The sequence below is a fragment of the Strix uralensis genome, chromosome 15, assembly GCF_047716275.1.
Source record: "Strix uralensis isolate ZFMK-TIS-50842 chromosome 15, bStrUra1, whole genome shotgun sequence".
Classification (NCBI taxonomy): domain Eukaryota; kingdom Metazoa; phylum Chordata; class Aves; order Strigiformes; family Strigidae; genus Strix; species Strix uralensis.
The window spans coordinates 6,887,136-6,906,114 of NC_133986.1; the positions used below are offsets into that span (position 1 = coordinate 6,887,136).

Below are 18,979 nucleotides of genomic sequence, written 5' to 3' on the forward strand. Positions count from 1 at the left end.
ACATTTATTGCATTTAATGAAGTCTGAAGTTGTAAAGTCTCTCAAGAGTTCGCTGTACAAAAGCAAGCCTGAAAAAGCCTTAATTACAGCACTGCAGAATATAACAATAAAGACAATAACATAAAGAAAATGTAAAATAGTCCTGCTCAAAGCCCAAGAAACAACAGTCCCTATGAAATCTGACTCCAAGTATACTTACAGCCTAAGCATCCAAACTGCTTGGAGGAACAGTTGCAATTGTAAGAGCACTGATACTGTTGTGTCTGATGGAACACCTTGTAAGAAGGGTGCATCCTCTGAAACAGTTCCTAAAAATACAGTCAGCACTTAACTCAAGCACCCTCTTCACTATTTCTAAACTAACACAAACCCCTCTCAGAGCAAAATCACAACAGTGGGAAACTTGAAAACTAGGTTCATTTCATGAGGCTGTAATCTCCCTGAAGCTGGGTCTCCTGGCTGCAGTTTACACTGACATAGTTAAGAATTTTGTCAGACTCAAAGATTGCCACTGTTAACACTGGAAGAAAAATAAGGCATAGACAAAAGTAAGTTGAAGTTTAGCAACTGTACTACACTCTGGAAGTTACAAGCAAGATGGAGGTGAAGAGGGAGTATGTCTGACTTTTTCACCTGTTAGCCTTGACTAGAATGACAACCATTGCAGTACCCATGACATTAGAATCGGTATTTGCTGTTTTTCCTTGCAGGCAAAATAGGAATCCCTCCAGATGCAGTGGAAAGAGCACTTGCTGTGAATGGTATGCATCCAGCTTGATGCAAAACAGATATACAAAGTGGATACATTTGACTGAAGAACCCAGTGTTTTATTTGGTTATTTTTATACAATTACCATATCTGGAAAGCATTTATAAGTCTAATAATGATCTCAGTTGTACCAGATTGTTCTTAATTTTCAACAGGCTATTATGTTTTTAAATGGGATTTTACCTTACTTGGCTGGAATCCATTGTAAATAATCCATAAAGGAAAACAAAGAGCCCAACCAGGGCAGCAGGAATAAGCATTCCAGTATACCATCCCAGCCAGGCAAAATACAGTCCAATCTTTTCACCAAAATATCGCCTACATGAAAAAGAAATACATTGTTTAAAGTTAAAACTTATGGTGACCTCTATCTTCACAGTAGCAGAATAATTCTTGTGAGGTACTACTCTTACAAGTTTATGGTAAAATTATTGTCAGTTTACCAAAATGTTTTATTTCAGGCTAGCATAACATTCTAGTGACACTAATTGCAGACTTACCAGAACGCATATTTTATAAGGATATAACTGAAGTGCTCTGTAATTTTCATGTCCTTGCAATGACTAAGTAGATGTACCAGTTTCAACATTACTAAATGTAGGACATTTTATTTGCACGCACAGAGATAGACAGAGACACATACACACAGAGACACAAAAAATTTCTGGAAAGGTGTAAAATCAGTTGGTATGACCTAAGTATTTCATTATAATAGCCATTTATTATAGATAATCATGTAATATGACATATTTCAAACTATTATTAGAGCAAACAATGGACTGAAAACACGAGTTGAAGATTGAGCTTTAATTATTCAAGACCTGGGTATCAGTTGCTATAAGAAATGAAGTTGCAGTGATCAGAAAGTCTGTCAAGGATGACAGTATTTGATCAGCACAGAACTGTCCCATGGCACATGCTTAGCTCCACAGACTTCAGTGGAACCATACTGGCTATGACTGTCAGGTCAGGAATAAAAACTGACCGCAAGGAAAAATGAATTATTGGTAATGGCAGAGATGAGGAAAGTATGAAACTGAAACATCACAATTATTTAACTTCAACTACATATATTTCTCTGCTTCACATTTGGTAATCTATGACATTAATTATAAGATATATAAACAGAAGTTCACTTAAATCCACATGGAAACCTAAGAATTAGGTTGCGTTTTTACTCCACTGGATCTGGTAACTGACTGTCCATGTGGGTAACAGTCTTTGCTCTCAAAGGTGCTCTCATGAGGGGCAAGTGTCTCTTATCAGCAGACCATGTCATGGGTTTGTATGTTAAGTTTCAAACTGCAAATAGTCAGGCAGTTGCATCTATGTGCCTTTTCTGCAGCCTCACTTGAAATTAACAGCCCTGCACAAAAGACCACCCAAAAGAAGCAACTTAGAGAAATCCAGTCTTATCTGATAATATTGAATAGCTAAATGTTGCAGGAAAGCACAAGGAATTTAGCAGCATGGTTAACGCACTGTTAACAGTTTGTTCTGTATCACAGAAACAAGCTACTCTTCAAAGTACTAATACCTGATTAAATCAAGAGGTTGGTATTTGTACCACATTCCCCACCGTGCCCAACGCTCATATAAGAGGTGTCTGTGATTCTGAGCTCCGTGTGTTTTGATGGGATGTCTGCTTTTGTGGCTTCCCTGAAAAACACAAACAAGTAAAAAAGTACATGACTATGCACTATGGAAAATACATAAATTTCTTAGGTATTTTTGAATATAATTTTAAATGAGATGTTCATTTTGTTATAAATAAGTCTCTTATTATGGACATCTCTAGGACATGTCATCTGGAGCTAACATGTAAACCTGACAGAAGAGATACGGTTACATATGCTTCTGAAATGGCCAGTTTCTCTAAGAATTAATGATAGAGCCATACCAGTACAAGACTATAAAGAACTACTCAATTCTTTATATGGCTGCAAGTACAGTGTTTCTATTTCACTAATATATCCTTATTTGTATGCTTTCGCCTATTTCCACTTTTGAAAATTTTTCGAGATGTTTGTGGTATCTTTTTTTTCTCTCCTATAAATTTTTAGAAATTTCTGGTACGGCAGCTCAGTTTTCATCTCCTAGACATTTTCTATAACTTTATTTAACTCCTGTTTAAAAGTATAGAAAAACAGTCTTTCGGTGGTATGTATTTTCTGAGATGATGGAAACAACAGAACTGGCATTATTTTGAAGCTACATAGGACTCTCAGAGGCATTAAAAGCAAAACACAAAATCAGTCTGACCCAAAAGGAGTATTTCCAGGCCATACCTGACATTTACAGACGGTCCGATAGACTGAAAAATAGCCTCATGTTCAGCAGTCAAAAGGTAACACACAGATTTGCTAGAACCATCCTAAGCAGAATACCTTGTTTATGTAATTTTATTCCAATTCTGAGGCAGAACATCTCCTCTAGTTGAAATACCCCGCCCCCCCCGCCCCCCCCCCCCCGAAGACCCCACCATCTTTCACCAAAGAACTGCAAGTGAACTAAATAATTTCTTGGGATGACAGCAGAGCTCCCCAGAGAAGTACTTTAGAGTTGGCAATTTATTCTTGACCCTGGTAGATTCGTGTAATTTAGCCATTTAGATATTTATCATTTATTTGAAATCTTGAGCATTCCCTGCAATTGGAAGAACACTAGTTACTTGTTGCAGTCTGCTGAACCTCTGGTTTAAGAATGAGCTGAAAACAAAGCTAAACATAGCAAAGAGTTCAATTCTACTAATTTCTCATTACAGGCAGGAAAGAAGCATACCAAAAATGTCAACACAGAGAGTGACCTTTACAACATCTAGGGACACCTAGGAACAGAACATCAACTTATTCTCAGTCACATGGATGAATGACTGCAGTGCACAAAGCACTACCCAGTATTGTATTTTTGTAAATCTTTCCCCCCCCCCCCCCCCGCTTCTTTCTGCACGGTTTATCCATAACAGAGTTCAAGTCTCAGCATTCCCACTGGGACTTAATTTTCACTCTCATTTGCTCGTGTGATACAGAAAAAAGAAAATAAAATTAAAAAAGACTGTTCAACCACTAGCCCTTAGCATCAGTCGAGCAGCAATTAAGGTAAGAGTGGCTTAAAAATATGACTTCATTATCCTTAACTTAAACATTGAAACAGTATCTTATGCCCTAACAAAGGAACGCATACATAAAATGGCTATGACAGCACGGTTTTGACAGCCAGAGAAAGCTTCACAGGTTTTTCTGGTAGTTTGGCCAACTTTTCCCTGAAGTCAGTAATGCACAGCTGAAGCATTAACAATGGTGTTCAATTATTTATCTAAAATACTCCTCCTCTATATTCCCAGTATTTAATTATTAATACCATGTAAAAAATTACTCTCAGCAATTTGTAAAGCATGGGCCAATCCTTTGAAGCACAAAACCAAGTCACAATATTCAGTCTGAGCAACTACAGAGTTCACAGCTGTAATTACCATGCTACTGATTGGCATTTAAAATGACTGAAGATGTGTGGCTTGCTTTCTTTTGAGTACACAAAGATTGTCTGAAACCCTCTCAAGTCAAACACAAGTTTTTAATTTACTTCATGGATTTACAGTCTTCAGTAGACATTAACCTACTGAAAAAGATATTGTCAAGTAGAAGTTATCCAGACCTATTCAGAAAAGACTAAATGGGAAATAATTAAGCAGTCTCCCTGACTGTGATCAAGTGCACAAGCTATTAGAAAAACAGAAAATTTTGTAGGTGGCAGGCAAAAATAATTCAATACAACTAAATGGAACCATTTGAAACAACTGATAGTCTCATTAAGAACTCCACAGGCAATGTCCGGTTCATAAAAATAAAAAAAGAATTATGATATTCTAGTTCAGCAAGAAAATGCTGCAGGAAGTTATTATAATACATTGCATGAGAAAAAAAATTTAATAGCCAATATTAAAGTAAGAGCTATAAATCAAAAAAGTCTCAACAGACTACATGGTGAAATTAAAAGTTTGCAGGACAAATTAAACATAAAGTAGTACCTCAAAACATTAGTGCAAGCTTTAATCTAAATACAAATACAAAATTAACAAGGTCACCTCATGTGGTGGGAATGCCGCTTCATATGTTCCATTATTTAGTAACCTATTAATACCTGAAAAGAAAAAAAAGCATTAGTTCTGATATCACTTTTTTATACACATTTAATTTCAAGCAGTGCGAATTTTCAAGTTACATATTGAGAATGTAACAATACTAGATGCTCAGGATGCTACTAAACATGACAGCAATCACTAATTCCACCAACTGTTTGTGCAGCTCTTGCCAATCCCTTGAGATTTCTGGCTCTGACAAACTACAGCAACTTTCTGAAGGCCAATGTCTGCAACCTTTCTCTCAGGGTCGGGTGCTCATGCCAGATCAAGTGTGAGAAGAAAGTTACATTCATGTGCTGTTCATCAGAGCACATGATACAGATTTTTTGGGTGACCAGATGATCTGACATACACAGAGAGCGGTACAGACAGACAATCCGTGAGGCAGCAGAACCCCTGCAGAGTTAAAAGCTAACCTGTTGTTATTTTAAATACAAGCCAGCTGAAGGACTTTGTATCAGAGCAGTGCTCTGCACCATACTGGCTACAGCATCTTGGATCAGTTCCTAGTCTTCCTAAAACCAGATTTGTTGTACTATCAAAGCACATTATAAAAAATAATAAATAAACAACCATTAATAATGATAATGAAGATTCAGTAGCCTGTAAGAGCACACCCATAGCCATGAGTTTCCCCAAGAACAAAGTACTTATGATGGATTTCAGATTTGTCCATTCAAATATACAAATTACACTAAACTAATCCCGTAATGAAATTTGCCATCATCAACTTCAAAGGCATTAGATTTGAACCCTCACTTTCTACGTTTTTCTTACTACCGCTTTTTTTCAGAAATTCAAGCAACAACTTTCTGTAATTTCTATCATCTTCATAAGGTTTTAACATGTCTATGTATATTTAATTCTCAATTCCTGCAAAGAATATAGGAAATGATACATACATCCCCTGTTCATTACAAATGAAAATGAATAGTTAGACCTTCTAAAAAATAACATTTTAATAGGAGTGTTGATATAAACTGAATTTAATCTTCAGGTCAACTGCCTCTGCTGCATGGAGACCTCAAATAAGTTAAGTATAGCTCACATTGATTCTGCTGGACTGGAACTGCTGGGCAGTAGCAGAACTACTAGGACCAGTCCTTGAAAACACTCAATAATTTTCTGAGGTATATGTTATCTTTATTGTGGCTCTTGATCACATAAAGTTATCATAACCTTTCAAATTTATTTTAAGGAATGAGTAATTACGTGGAAAATATTGCCAGCTTTTACTGAGTTATTTAAAAAATAATTGATGTGACATTCCTTCAACTTTGTTACTGAGTGAATAAGAAGATTTCAAGGAATGGCAAAATTATTTGAGTTTACTCAAATGATACTTTTTTCAGGCAAGTAAAGATACAAAATTTTTATAGCTTCAGGTTAGGAAAAAAATACAGCTGTCTCACCCATTTTGGATTTTCCATCTTCATACTTAGTTCTCTGTAGCATGTGATGCACGATTCTACTTCTTGTGGAATTGCTGAAGAAGCTGTCTTTGTTGTTTATTGTAAAACTATTAAAATAATGAATGGCTTTTAATATTCAAAACAAGGCATAGGTGTTGAAACATAGCTGCTCAAGCGTTTTTTTTTCTTTCAGTGATTTATTGGATCTTTACCCTCCTTGGTTACTGCACAAGACATAAGATTTTACATCCCTAGAGCATCTTCTCAGGTCCAATAAATTTATCATCATCACAGATGACTGCTGGGAAAACAGAGCAACTAAAACTAAATTCTAAAATATCCTACTATCTAGATCATTTCTGTTCTGGATATAATTAATTTTAAGAACATCTTCAGACATAGTGGTTGTTCTCAAATTCAAGTTACTTACAAGTTGGCAGATGTCTGTGTCATGGAACTACCAGAACTACTATTTAGAAAAAAAAAAAAAAATCATCTCCCTGCACTGGACACTCGAGTAGCAGCTCTACAACCACTTTCCCTCAGAGAATCCGAGGATGAGCCAAATAAAGCATCCTTTCCCAGATGGCTCTGGATTCCGGACGCCAGAAATCTGACATGTAGGAGCTTTCGCCTACTCAGCTGTGCCAAAAGTGACACTGTTACAGTTGGTAACGTCAGCTGAGCTGGTTGAGAAATAACACCAAAACCAGGTGATTGATCTAATGCAATATAGTAAATCATGGGAAAAAAATGAGATTATAATGCAATTACTCTGTCTTTCCAGTGTAAAGTCAGTCCACTAGCATATAGCTTCTTTACTAAGAAAAAAATTAATATTTAGCCTAATTTATATTTCTACTTTAAGTGAACTCTTCTCTCCTAAAAGAACTATCACAAAACACTTTAAAAATGAAGAAACAGCCAGAATTTTAAATTAAACTTTTTGGGTCCTGAAAAAATTTATGGCACAGTTTAACTACATCACCATTAACATGCTGATTTGAAATACAGTTTTATTTGGCATATATATATTTATACTTTCAGAGACAAAAGAATTTTTAAAAAGCAGATCTGATGAAAAAAAAAATCACCACTGGTTTTCACTTGCCTCCAGGTGTTCCCAATTTCAACAGCTGTCTCAGGTTTTGCCTAAGTAAAATTTGTAATTAAGCAAAGCAAACTTGAGCAAGTATTTGCATTTTGTAATGTAATGGAAAGAAAAACTTCTAAACCAAAAAGGCAGTGCTCATTTTTCAGTCAAATTTCTGCTTATAGTACTGAACGACCATCAAATAGCAAGTAAGAGACAGTAGATGTTTGGCTTTAAGAGAAAACCCATAGAAAATATCAAATCTGATACTGGCTATTTGCCAGTGACCATCTGTTAATGGCTGCCTCCGTGGCACTTGCTTAGAAGAAGTAAGAAAATAAAAAATCCTTGTGGTCTCTGGCGCTGCCTTTCCAGCTTCAGCACTTACTGGTGTATGCGTGCACGGCTAAAGGGTGCTGTGTAGCAATCTGTTTCTTCCAGATCAGGTAGGGCCTCCTTATCAAGCTTCATTGGATTTCTGGGCAACCAACTTTTCAGCTCTCTCATATTCCTCTGCAAACTGAGACAATAGCAAATCAAATTTACACGCTCTCACCTGCTTGTTATTTCTATCTCCAACACTGCATATTTAGTGACATCATACTGGAAATCAAATGAAAGCAGGAAATTTCCACATTAAGTAACTAAAAGAAAATAAGGACTTCTAAAGAACAAAATTAACTGTATTTATTTGTGATCTATCTTGCACACTTTACTTGAGCACAACTCATCCTAAAATCAGTGGGATTATGCTTTGAGATGGGACTGCAGTATTGAAGCTGGGGAAAACAACTTTTCAAGGTAGTTCATCTGGCAGAACTGAGGATGCTTATGCTTACCCAGGAATATCTCCGATTACTTTCTCTAGCCCCACTGGACAAGGCAAGTGTAGTTCTTCCTCCCTCCCTTGCCTGGCAACTTGGACACTAAAATTAATAAATTTGAAACTAAATACGAGACTGCTCAGGATCAAATTTTTATGGTTTTTCTGTTTTCAATAAAGCCTGCCCCTGCAAAATTGTCCTCAAAATCTAAGGGCTGATATTGCCTTACAAAACGGGATGCCTTACAAAACAGGATGATCAAATAAAGTAAAAGATACATTATGCAGATACAGTTAGGCAGTACTTGGAAAAAAAAACCCCTAGGTATGACTTCCTGCAGTTTCCCAAAAATTGACATTATAAAACACAGACATAATTTTTGTATCCCTGATTAGATTAGATACTGATAACATAAAGGGCTTGCTTTATTGGAGACTTGCCTAAATAGTGTCTCAGGACATGGTTTATAAAGGGGTCAATCTAGTGAAGTGCAGTTAATTTTCAAGCAAATGCTACAAGTTACCTCCTTATCACTTCAATTTTGCACTCCTTGCTGACCTATACTTTTTTCATATTCAACTGCAAGGAAATATGGGTATTGAAGGAGTAGGTCTCATATTAAATGAGTGCAATATTATGACACTGTAAGCATATCCAGGATTCAGAAAAAGTCTACATTTTAGAAAAACATTCCCTAAATAATATTTTTTTTAAGCAGCATTTGGGCCTTACTCCATGAATATGTATGCATGATATATAAAGCTTATATATCTCACATCCACAAGAAGTGTAAAGATAAGTATCAGATTTTTTTATCTGAGGTGAATACTTAATTGTCTGTGCTCAGCAGAAGCACAGCTACCCATTTCATAACTAAGAGTAATATGTGATGACACAGTAAGTTGCTCTCAGGAAGCAAAGCGACCTTGGTGAAAATGTACCTCATTATCAACATCAGCAAAAAAGTTCTACCCCAATTTGACACAGTGTCAGACAGAAATCTAAGTCAAATGTGGGATCAGAATTTTACTTTTACATTTAAAATGCACAGAACTTTCTTCTTGCTATATATTGCCAAGGTACTGGTGCACACTCTACATGTAACGGACTGCACTCGAGGGACACCACTCTGTTTCACACTAAGTATTATGAGCCACAGAACCTAACTGTTCATAAAACTGAAACACAGAATGCAGTTCCTAGGCAGGAGAATCCCTTAAGTGTCTCCTTTACTCAAATAATACCTTACCGTATGAGCTGATTTGCTGTACTGGTACCAGTGGAAGTTCTCTCAGTACAAAGTTACACACAGTGTATGTAAGTACAGTTTTCACTTTATTTTCCTCATCTTTTTTCTGTTATACACATGCTGATTTTTTTTTAGAGTCAAAACCCAGGCTTTTCTTTAATGAGGAAAATATGCAGATACATCAGGAAAAACAGAAAAACAATGCACCTGATTTCAGATTTTTTATTACGAAATTCTTTTAAAATGGGTTACGTGAGAAGTCTTTATCATTTTCCCTCTCCAACTATCTAAAAAAACTAGTAGATAATTATCTTAAAGAAATCAGCTCGTTTAAAATTCATGTCTGCTGCTTTGAACATGCCAAGTAATGAACAGCATCGGAGTAAATCACAAATTATGTCCACATGATATTTGCAATTTCTCTTCTGTGGCAAAAAGACTTTTTATCTAAGGTGTGATTGCTTTTTCATTACATCATTTATTGTTGATAACTCCAAAATTTAGTGCCTTCAGATAGCATAGAATAATTCAACTGAAAAGTACATCCCCCCATGTGCAAAAATAATCCAGCAAGAGACACCTCTTTTTTTGGCTTACATTATTTTACAGTTGAAGAAGAAATGGAGTTTCATGGAGCTTTCATTCAAAGTGGTAAGAAATGTAAGACAAATTTTTGCCTAAATCAAAGGATTAAGTATTAGCATTTTTACTCAGAGTGGCTTTCTAGGTCAAAAGTAGCAGTTTAAACTGATTCCTGACTTAACTCATTCAGCATAGTCTATTTAGTAAGAGAAAAAGCAGACAGAGCTGGTCTGGTGAAGTCATTCATGAAGTCAGGAATTCATGCCATGAGATCAAAAAATGTCCCAGTGGAACAGTGCTGCCAAGATATGGGTTGCTGCTTCAGGTGCGCTCTTATTGAAACCACTCCAGCTGGTGCTACTGTGACTTTATGCACCTTGGACTACGAGATACTATTCTGAAACACATACACATTTTATTCTTGGATATAAAATTTAATATTTTATGAAGCTGCCTGTAATTTCAGCTTTGCTCAACTTCCAAGCTCGACTGTACTGTTCTATTTGTTTGGTTGTTCTTTTTTGCAGAACTAGTTAGTCCAAAAATCCTTGCAGATTACATTTACTCAGCAGACTGCAATGCAAAGGAACACAGTATAGGTGAGTTTGGAATTATCTCATCAGACTCAAGGAACGAGATACCAGAATTAAGCAACTACCACTGATCATGTTAGGTATTTCCGACAGCAATCACAACCCAGTAGTTTCCTCGGTGTTTGCACCTCTCAAGATTGGCCAGAATTGTCAACCATATATCACCAAATTACATGGGCATGCTATGATTCCATGTTTTGTAATAGGAAACATGTTATGGTTGACAGATTCAACATGTGGATACAATCATCACCAAAAAAGGAAAAAATGATACTATATTTGTTCAATGGAATGATATTAATAATTTCACTTCAGTGTGCAGATTGAAATCCAAGAAGTTTTAGAAGTCCTTTTGCAATGCAAAATTATTGCAGCTCAGCTGCTAAACAAAGTCATTTTTGGTTCTCTGTCCTTAGAAGCATAAATTTATTTCAACATTTCAGTGGGCAGAGTGAAGCTGCATTCCTCAATGTCATTCTGAACCAGCATGAAATCAGTGTGCTTGATATGGCAGATACAAGACTGATTCATTAGATTGTTCAGTCTTAAATCTTAGAGTTCAGACAATTTTTGATAGCTACATTATTTACTTGCATATCCCACTTTTAGCAACTTCCTTTCCTTTGAAAAGATTTGTTGAAGTCTTTCCAAATATTGCTCTTAAGGAGCATGATAACTTTACTTCTATAGTGCAGCCCTATGAATAGAATTCAAGCTTCATAGGAACAAGCACCATGGTAAAGGTTTTTTTTAAGGTACATAAATAACGAAATAGAGAGATACTACATAGATATCACATACACGAAAGATGGTATACCAGTAAGCATTACATTTATCTTCTGTCCTTTCATTCATGTTCCTAAAACTCTTTTGCAGACTTTTAAAAGGACATTTATAGATATGTATGTAGCGTGCAACCATGTCAGTAAATTCAGAGAAATGTACATGTCACAGCAGGGTCTAATATACCAGTGTTACCTCATATTCTTAAACTATAGGAACTCTACAGCCTTAAAATTTTACCTTTGATATACAAGGATTTTAATATCGTCCTTCATCATAGCTCTTGTAAACTCCACTTACCTTAGAAATATGAGAGATTTGATAAATTACAGAGAAGCAGTTAAGTTTGGAAAGTTGTAAAATGCAAAGGAACAATTACAGTAGTAGAAGTTAAAATGATGAGATGTGTATGGCAGCAATTTCAGAGTTAGATTTCATTTATAGATGTAGCTTTTTTTTCCCCCACACTATTCCTTTGTACACTGGATTATATAAAGTGCCAGAAAAAATAATCAGAAAAATATTCATCTCCAGATTCTCACCAAGTAAATCACAGGTAAAAGCATTTGTCTCAAATGAAAAAACAATCTGGCATGAAAAGTGTTTATTACTTGGTTCACAGTTACTCTGCAACTTCAGTTGCACGTTTCAGACCTCTGTCCTTCTAAATAAGGAAAATAAATGTATTTAATATCTAGAACTCATCGGATGGATTACAGATGGAATGAGACAATTTTGCAGTAAAGCTTGTTGATTTTGCCTTTGCGTTACAAAGCACATCACTTATATTTTTCATAATGCACATTTAAATAGAGCAAGCATGTGAATGACTGGGAAGAGGAAAAAAACGCAGTTGTAAATTTATGTTAGAGATTGTTTTATTTCAATATATTTTATCTGCTCATGTGTTTAAAGTTTTCTCACTTTACTGTTCAACAGTGCTTTGTCTATTTTTGTTAGCTGATCATCTTGCAAACTGATATCATGAGACTACTTAAATTGTTCCTGAGAAATAATGAGAGCTCTTCATCATCTAAAGTAACAACAGGAGAACCTAAATCAAATCTAAAGTCATCTCAAGATCCATCTTGAGAAAACCCATGATAGAAAACTCTTCCAGGAGATTTCCCCCATGTAAAAATTTTCATATCTTTTCCGTAGGCAACTAGGATTTACAAGACATCATTACATCTGACTAGAGCAACAGGGAGTGATTAAAGCTCACAGTGTCCCTCGGTCTCGCTCCTCAGCTCCCCCAGGCTCCTTTCACCCGCTGCTATGGCCTCTTGTACCCTTCTCCTGGCTGACAGGAGCAGCGACAGCCACCGCAGGTAATGTTTGCATGTGTCTGTCTCCCAGAGAGTTTAACAACTTTCACTGCAGCGTACAAGTTATTCTGTCAACTATCAAGTAAGAATTTAAAACAGCCTTTGGTGTGAGGCGTTGATTTAGCCCTGATCACCAGGACACATGAGAGAAGTTACATTTGTAGGTCTAAGGAAATAGCTGACTATCAGAATCTGGAGACATACACTCAAAACTATCTTTCATGCTAAAGAAGTATGCTTGGTAACAGCAGACGTAACTGTAGAGATAAATCCAGTATTAAATCTTTGCTGTCAAGATAAGACTTTTTTTTCCCCAGCATAAACATTTTTGCATTTCTAAAATGAGAACTGGCAAGGCTTTAAAGTACTGCATCTTGTTACAGATGAATATTTTAACACTTTGAGCTAACATATTTTGAGTTTTCAGGAAAATAATCTAATTTTCCACGTTTTCTAGATAAATTTACAACTGCGAATGAATTTTCTTTAGCAGGGTGACTATCTGACAAAATTAGAAGCTACACATCACCCACCAACCTGCCCATGGTTTTGCTCCTCCAGTCAGTGTAATAACATTTTTTCCTGAAAGAATAGCAAAAATTAGCTGAAAATAATCAAGTAGGAGACAGGTGAAAAGGACATAAACATTATAAAGGAACACCGGACATTTAAAAACATGCATTTTCATAGGCAGAAAGGTGAAAAACACTTAAAAAAGGCTATTGAAATAGAATAAGTCATTAAAATGCTGTATTTCCACATATTTGCAAGTTTGAAATTTGTTCCCAAGTCAAAGTGAAATGTTAGATTTGTAGCTAATAATAATAATAATAGCTAATCAATAATTCATTCATAAGACACCCATCAGACAGGGTTCAATGGTGTCATGCTAGTATTTATTTCATGTGATCCTTCTTAGCTTTGATTTCACAAAACTCATTTTAGAAGAATCACCAGGGCTTCCATGCTATTAAATACTTCATCCACTCTATGCATTGAACACCATAAGCACTTAATGCCATTAGATACTATCTTCATTCTCCGAAGTGGTATACCATCACCGTCCCTTGACATTTTGCATCCAAGTGAAGAACAATACACAGCCCTAAAAATCTAGGAGTACTAACTGCAACAAACAACTTCTATGTTAACAGTTCTTTTCCCTCCACCCTTCACTGCTCATAAACACTTAGAGAAACAGACCATTAATTCCCAGTAAAGTCTTCTGAGAACAGTTACTTTGAAACCATATAGAGACATATTTACTGCAATATAATATTTTGCACATCTAGTTTCAGGTTTTGTTCTGGCCTCCTCCTGTCATTTCATGTCACATTTCAACCACACAAAGGCCTCGATCTTGCAGATTCCTTGAGGTATCTGTATCTCTACCATGGCACTCATCTGGGGACAGTGAAGTTCAGCACCAGGGGCTGTGCTCCTCACTTAGTTCATCATCTACTTAAAAATCTGCCTAAATCCTTTCTACTTCTGCAAGGTTTATTTTTTAGGAGGAATTAAAACAAGCTTATTTGGATACATTGTTATAAAGGTTTAACATTATTTTTCAGTTGATATTCTATCCTCCCCCTGCCCCCATTCTAACACAAACAGGAATGGTACTTCCACTCTGGATACTTCTCCATCACTTCTTAGCCTAGAACCATACATAATTAACAAGATCTGTAACTGCCCATTTGGGCAGTATTTGAGATTGTTTAAGGTACATTACTTACATTAAGGTAACAATGAAATGAATACATTAAAAGGATTGAGAAGGAAATGTTGCCTGGAAAATTCATGACCATTGGAGAATTATGTATCTACCAATCTGCAGGCTGTTGGCGGCCTGACACTTAATACTACTAGGCAGAATTTTACACAAAGCAATGAAGGATTATTAAAGGATTTTCAGACATTACATTTTTTAACAAAACCATTCCTTCACTCCCTTTAATTGCCCCTAGCTGTTTTGCACAGATGGAATCCAGCTAAGCTATAGATACAACTAAGTTATTCATTACACACAATAATAATTATTTGTCACAAGAGATACTTGTAGACACAGATAAAATTAAACTATTGTTTAAGTTCCAGAAATACATAATAGGGTTTAATTTCTACTGACAGACCATATACTTCACAAAAATACATATAAATTGTTAAAAAATATATAATTAAGTCATGATATAACCTTGGTGCTAACTAATCTTGTTTGAAACCATATACAAAACAACAGTGATTACCACAGACCCGTCTTTTCAACTGTTAAGAAAAATTTCATTTTGTAATCAAAACACTGAGATTCCCTCTATATTACATGTATGATCTATAATATGTATCTTCCAACACATTTAGGTATAATGCCATGCTAAAACAGTTCTGGGATGCTAGGTGGTCCCTTGGGTGAGCCAAAAGCATTTTTACTTTTCAGCAACAGAAATACTTCTTAACCTGTGTAATAATTCTATTGATTTTGTTTAGATTCCTGGATTGAGCCAAGTGAACCTAAAAAGCATGAGTTTAATTCTTCATGTATTATTCATATATAATACTGACATATTTTAGTGACCGTAACCAAAAGCCAGAATTTTGCAATACAGTGCCTGAGAACAAGGGTGTACTACCTTAAAGTACTGCAGGGAAGGTTAGCTCTCTTCTTTGATTATGTATTAAAAACGGACAGTCAGAAACCACTGATAAATCAGATAAAGGCTAAAAGAAATAATCTCTTCTTAGAATCATAGAATGTCTCAAGTTGTAAGGGACCCATAAGGATCATCAAGTTGAACTCCTTGCTCCTTGCAGGACTACCTAAAACAACCTAAGGGCAACCTAAAACATCTTGGGAGGGAACTACTCTAGTTCACTATAATTGTATGATTTGAGCTTCCTCTGTCCAGTGAACGGAGAAAATAGTGATCTCAGGGAAACAATATATGCCATCCGGTTAAGAAAAGTTTGATTGAAATAAGCAAGCTCAAGACTTAAAACAAACAAAAGTGCTTTTGACAGAACATGCAATTGAATTATAAAATGCATGGTCACAGGATACTGTTACGGAAATGTAGATGGCTATTTTTGCATCCATGAAAAGCCATCAGGGGCTAGTATAAGCAAAGATGAAGACATGAACTCTGCCTCAGAAAGCCTCTAAACCACAGCCTTCTGGGAAGAGAGAAGGCATCATGAAACACTCCTCTAGATCTGCTCAGCTTCTGTATTGGACACTTCAGACTGGCTGTTGGCAGAGCAAGACAGACCTTTGTTCTATTCTGCTACATCCACTTTGTGTTCACAAGAAAACTGTTTTCACTCTTATTTTTTAAGAAGTATGGAAATTAAAGAAATAGCCTGTCTGAATTATTCACACAAGTTTAAATTAAATTCCTACTAACATCTTTTTAAAGAGAAAAGAAATGGTGATCAATTTACCATTTCTCACAGTACTATTATGGAGGTACAGGTGGACAGCGGACTTTTTTCTTAGCAAGTAAATGTTTCATTCTACAGCAAAATTCCAACAAGGTGAAGCAGCAGAAGTTAGCATTTTATCTACTTTTGGTGTACCGAACAGAATGTGATAAAAGGAAGCTAAAGCAACAACCCAGAGACAAAGAAACATGGATCAGACACTTTGGGAAGAAAAGAAAAATAAAGAGAATACATTTACATGTCAGTTAATAATATAATAAACTTTGAATGCCTTCCAAATAAAGCAGCATTGCAAGTCAGCCCTTTTTTTTCTCAAGAGCACTACCGATCTGTGAAGTTACTAAAATGATGAAGAACACAAACCATTACTAAATCCTAATTTAATTTTGTGACTTCAAGTATCAAAAGCAAGAAAGAACTATTTTTTAATTGGAATGTAGATTTTTTATGTGTGTGTATACACATATGCAAACATTCCTATATTTAAAATGTTGACAAGTAATTACTTAAACTAGAGAAACTCAAATAGCAATATAATAATCTTCTCAAACATATGGAAGATGGCTGCTACAGAAAACATTTTTTTTGTGGGAAGGACTTTGAAGGCTTAATGGGATGATGTGGAAGCTCAGTACAGAACTGGGTATTTGAAGGAAGTTTTGAGCAAAGGATGCTTCACAATGACTCTTTCTGGCTTAGGACCAATGCAAGAGAGCCACATCGCAATAGCTGAAATCAGCAGGGACATGAAAGATAGAGCACTTGGCAATCCAAGTGAGAAAGGAGTGCTGTAAGGGTATTTTCTGTGAGTCACAGAGCTTTGGCATCTAGTTACTACTTTAACTCCCTATGAGGATTACAGCACACTACATGCTCTTCTCTCTGGAAGAACACTATTAATTGATTTGAAAAGGGACACTTTCTCCTTTAAAAACTTCTGTAGTACTGCAGGAGATACTAACTTGTCCTACAAATATATAACAAATACTTATTGCAAAAACATATGATAGAATTTGTTTAGCACATAGACAAGGAATTCATTTCAGTTCATAGGACCAAGAAATAAAGGTATCTCATTTTATTCAAAGTATGCCAGTATGTGTTACATTGGAGACAAAGGAGACACAAGCTATTTCTGTCATTTCACTTGCCTTTAGGTAAGACTGCAGAAATACCTTAAAATCATGGAGAACACTTGAGCTCAGATGGAGAATATCTGAAACTCTGCTAAGGACAGACAAAACAATGTGTGAACTACTAACAGTATTTCTAAAGACATGCTTGATTTGACTTGGAAGGTAAGCTTAAAAACAAGTACCACAAGTAAATGTGAAAAGAACAGCGCCTATTATTTGTTTCTCCCCTCTATCACCTCACTAAGTTAAATATAAACATGCCTGGCCACAACGCAGCAAAGACTGCCTTACGGTAAGTAACGAGCTTCCAATATTAAGCAGTAAATTACAAGTTTCTTAAAATAGTTTCCACAATACCTGAAAGGCATCCTGATGTTCATTCTTTCTGCATATTTGCACAATGTCTCCCATGGACAGTGAATTTTAACAAACATGATATCACTGTTGGTAACAGCTGGCTGTAAAGAGCGGTAACAAACAAATACATATTAATAATTCAAACCTTTATGGCATTCACTGTTTTAAAAGCATTCTTCAGGGTCAAATTCTGCTTTTAAGCCTGAAGTGGCCATGGAAGTCTGAAAACACTGTAAGTGCTCTCAGTTAGGCAAAGTAATAACTTTTTTTTTTTCCTCCCTAACCCTATAATATGAGTAAATTAGTAACTGTCAAAAGGAATCTGTAGGACAGATCTCTGCTTATAAACATAGCAAAAGTAGAGAAAGACTTTATGCAGCATTTTTTGACATGGATTAAATGAATTAATTTCCAATCCCCTCAAAATCATCTTAGATGAGCAGTTTGAAGACCATTTGGTGTGTCTCCCATTTAAGGAGAATAGTGCTCAGCTGCTAGAGACATACAAACAGCTGAGAGAAGGCTGCAGGTCCCACTCTGCCAAAATGTTAACTCCAGGGAACAGTTAAGTAATTGCAATATCTGCTACGAACTTATAAATGTGATCTCTGTACAACTTGACATCTTTTGTAAAATTACAAGGAATAGTCTACACAAATGTTTTTCATCACCGATTTATTTGTACAAGAGTTTCAGCATTACAGGTTCCTATATTAATCTCTCCTTACGAACACTTCAGTTCCATACCCTTCTCTCAGATCTATTTGCTTGAGTTTTTATAAGTAAATATTTCAGTAGAGGTGAGTCTGATTTAAGTTTCCCAAAAACCTGAGTAATGCAAAGTTTGGTAAGCAGAAAAAATTTAGTTAAAGGGTTAATAAAATTTAAATTGTTCACAATTCTACCTACCAGTTCCATAAAGTCATATCACAGTTCAGTAATACTATTTCTCAGATTTTATTTTTCTCAAAAGATGTGGATAAAAAAATACTACTGGAAGACAAATTAAAACACTTGGTATCCAGAATTATGCTCTTATAAACACTTTTTTTTTTCTGAAGTGTCAATACTTCTGTATTGACACCAGCTGAGATTGGGATATTTATTGAAATCAAAACAAACCTAGATATTTCTACTGCTAGACTGTAACAATTTTTAAAAACCTTAAAATGAAATTTTAATCCACTGTCAGGTTAGTTATTTATGAACATTCAAGATGCTACATTACCAGCTAGAACTTCAAGTACTTCAAAACAGTTAAAAGCTCATTGCTTTAA

At 35.7% G+C, this 18,979-nt stretch overlaps 1 protein-coding gene across 3 annotated transcripts in view; it reads right to left on the reverse strand.

Moving 5' to 3' along the window:
* Positions 1-18,979, reverse strand: part of ANO3 (anoctamin 3) — a 208,612-nt gene that overhangs the window by 46,713 nt on the left and 142,920 nt on the right. For 2 of the 3 annotated variants that reach the window (XM_074884807.1, XM_074884809.1), the window contains exons 6-12: positions 17,703-17,803; positions 13,312-13,356; positions 7,804-7,935; positions 6,323-6,429; positions 4,854-4,909; positions 2,307-2,428; positions 953-1,087 (exon numbers count right to left, since the gene is read on the reverse strand). In XM_074884807.1, coding sequence (XP_074740908.1) covers positions 953-1,087; positions 2,307-2,428; positions 4,854-4,909; positions 6,323-6,429; positions 7,804-7,935; positions 13,312-13,356; positions 17,703-17,803 — 698 coding nt within the window. The remainder of the gene's footprint in view (positions 1-952; positions 1,088-2,306; positions 2,429-4,853; positions 4,910-6,322; positions 6,430-7,803; positions 7,936-13,311; positions 13,357-17,702; positions 17,804-18,979) is intronic. The other variant, XM_074884808.1, reaches the window with a different exon arrangement.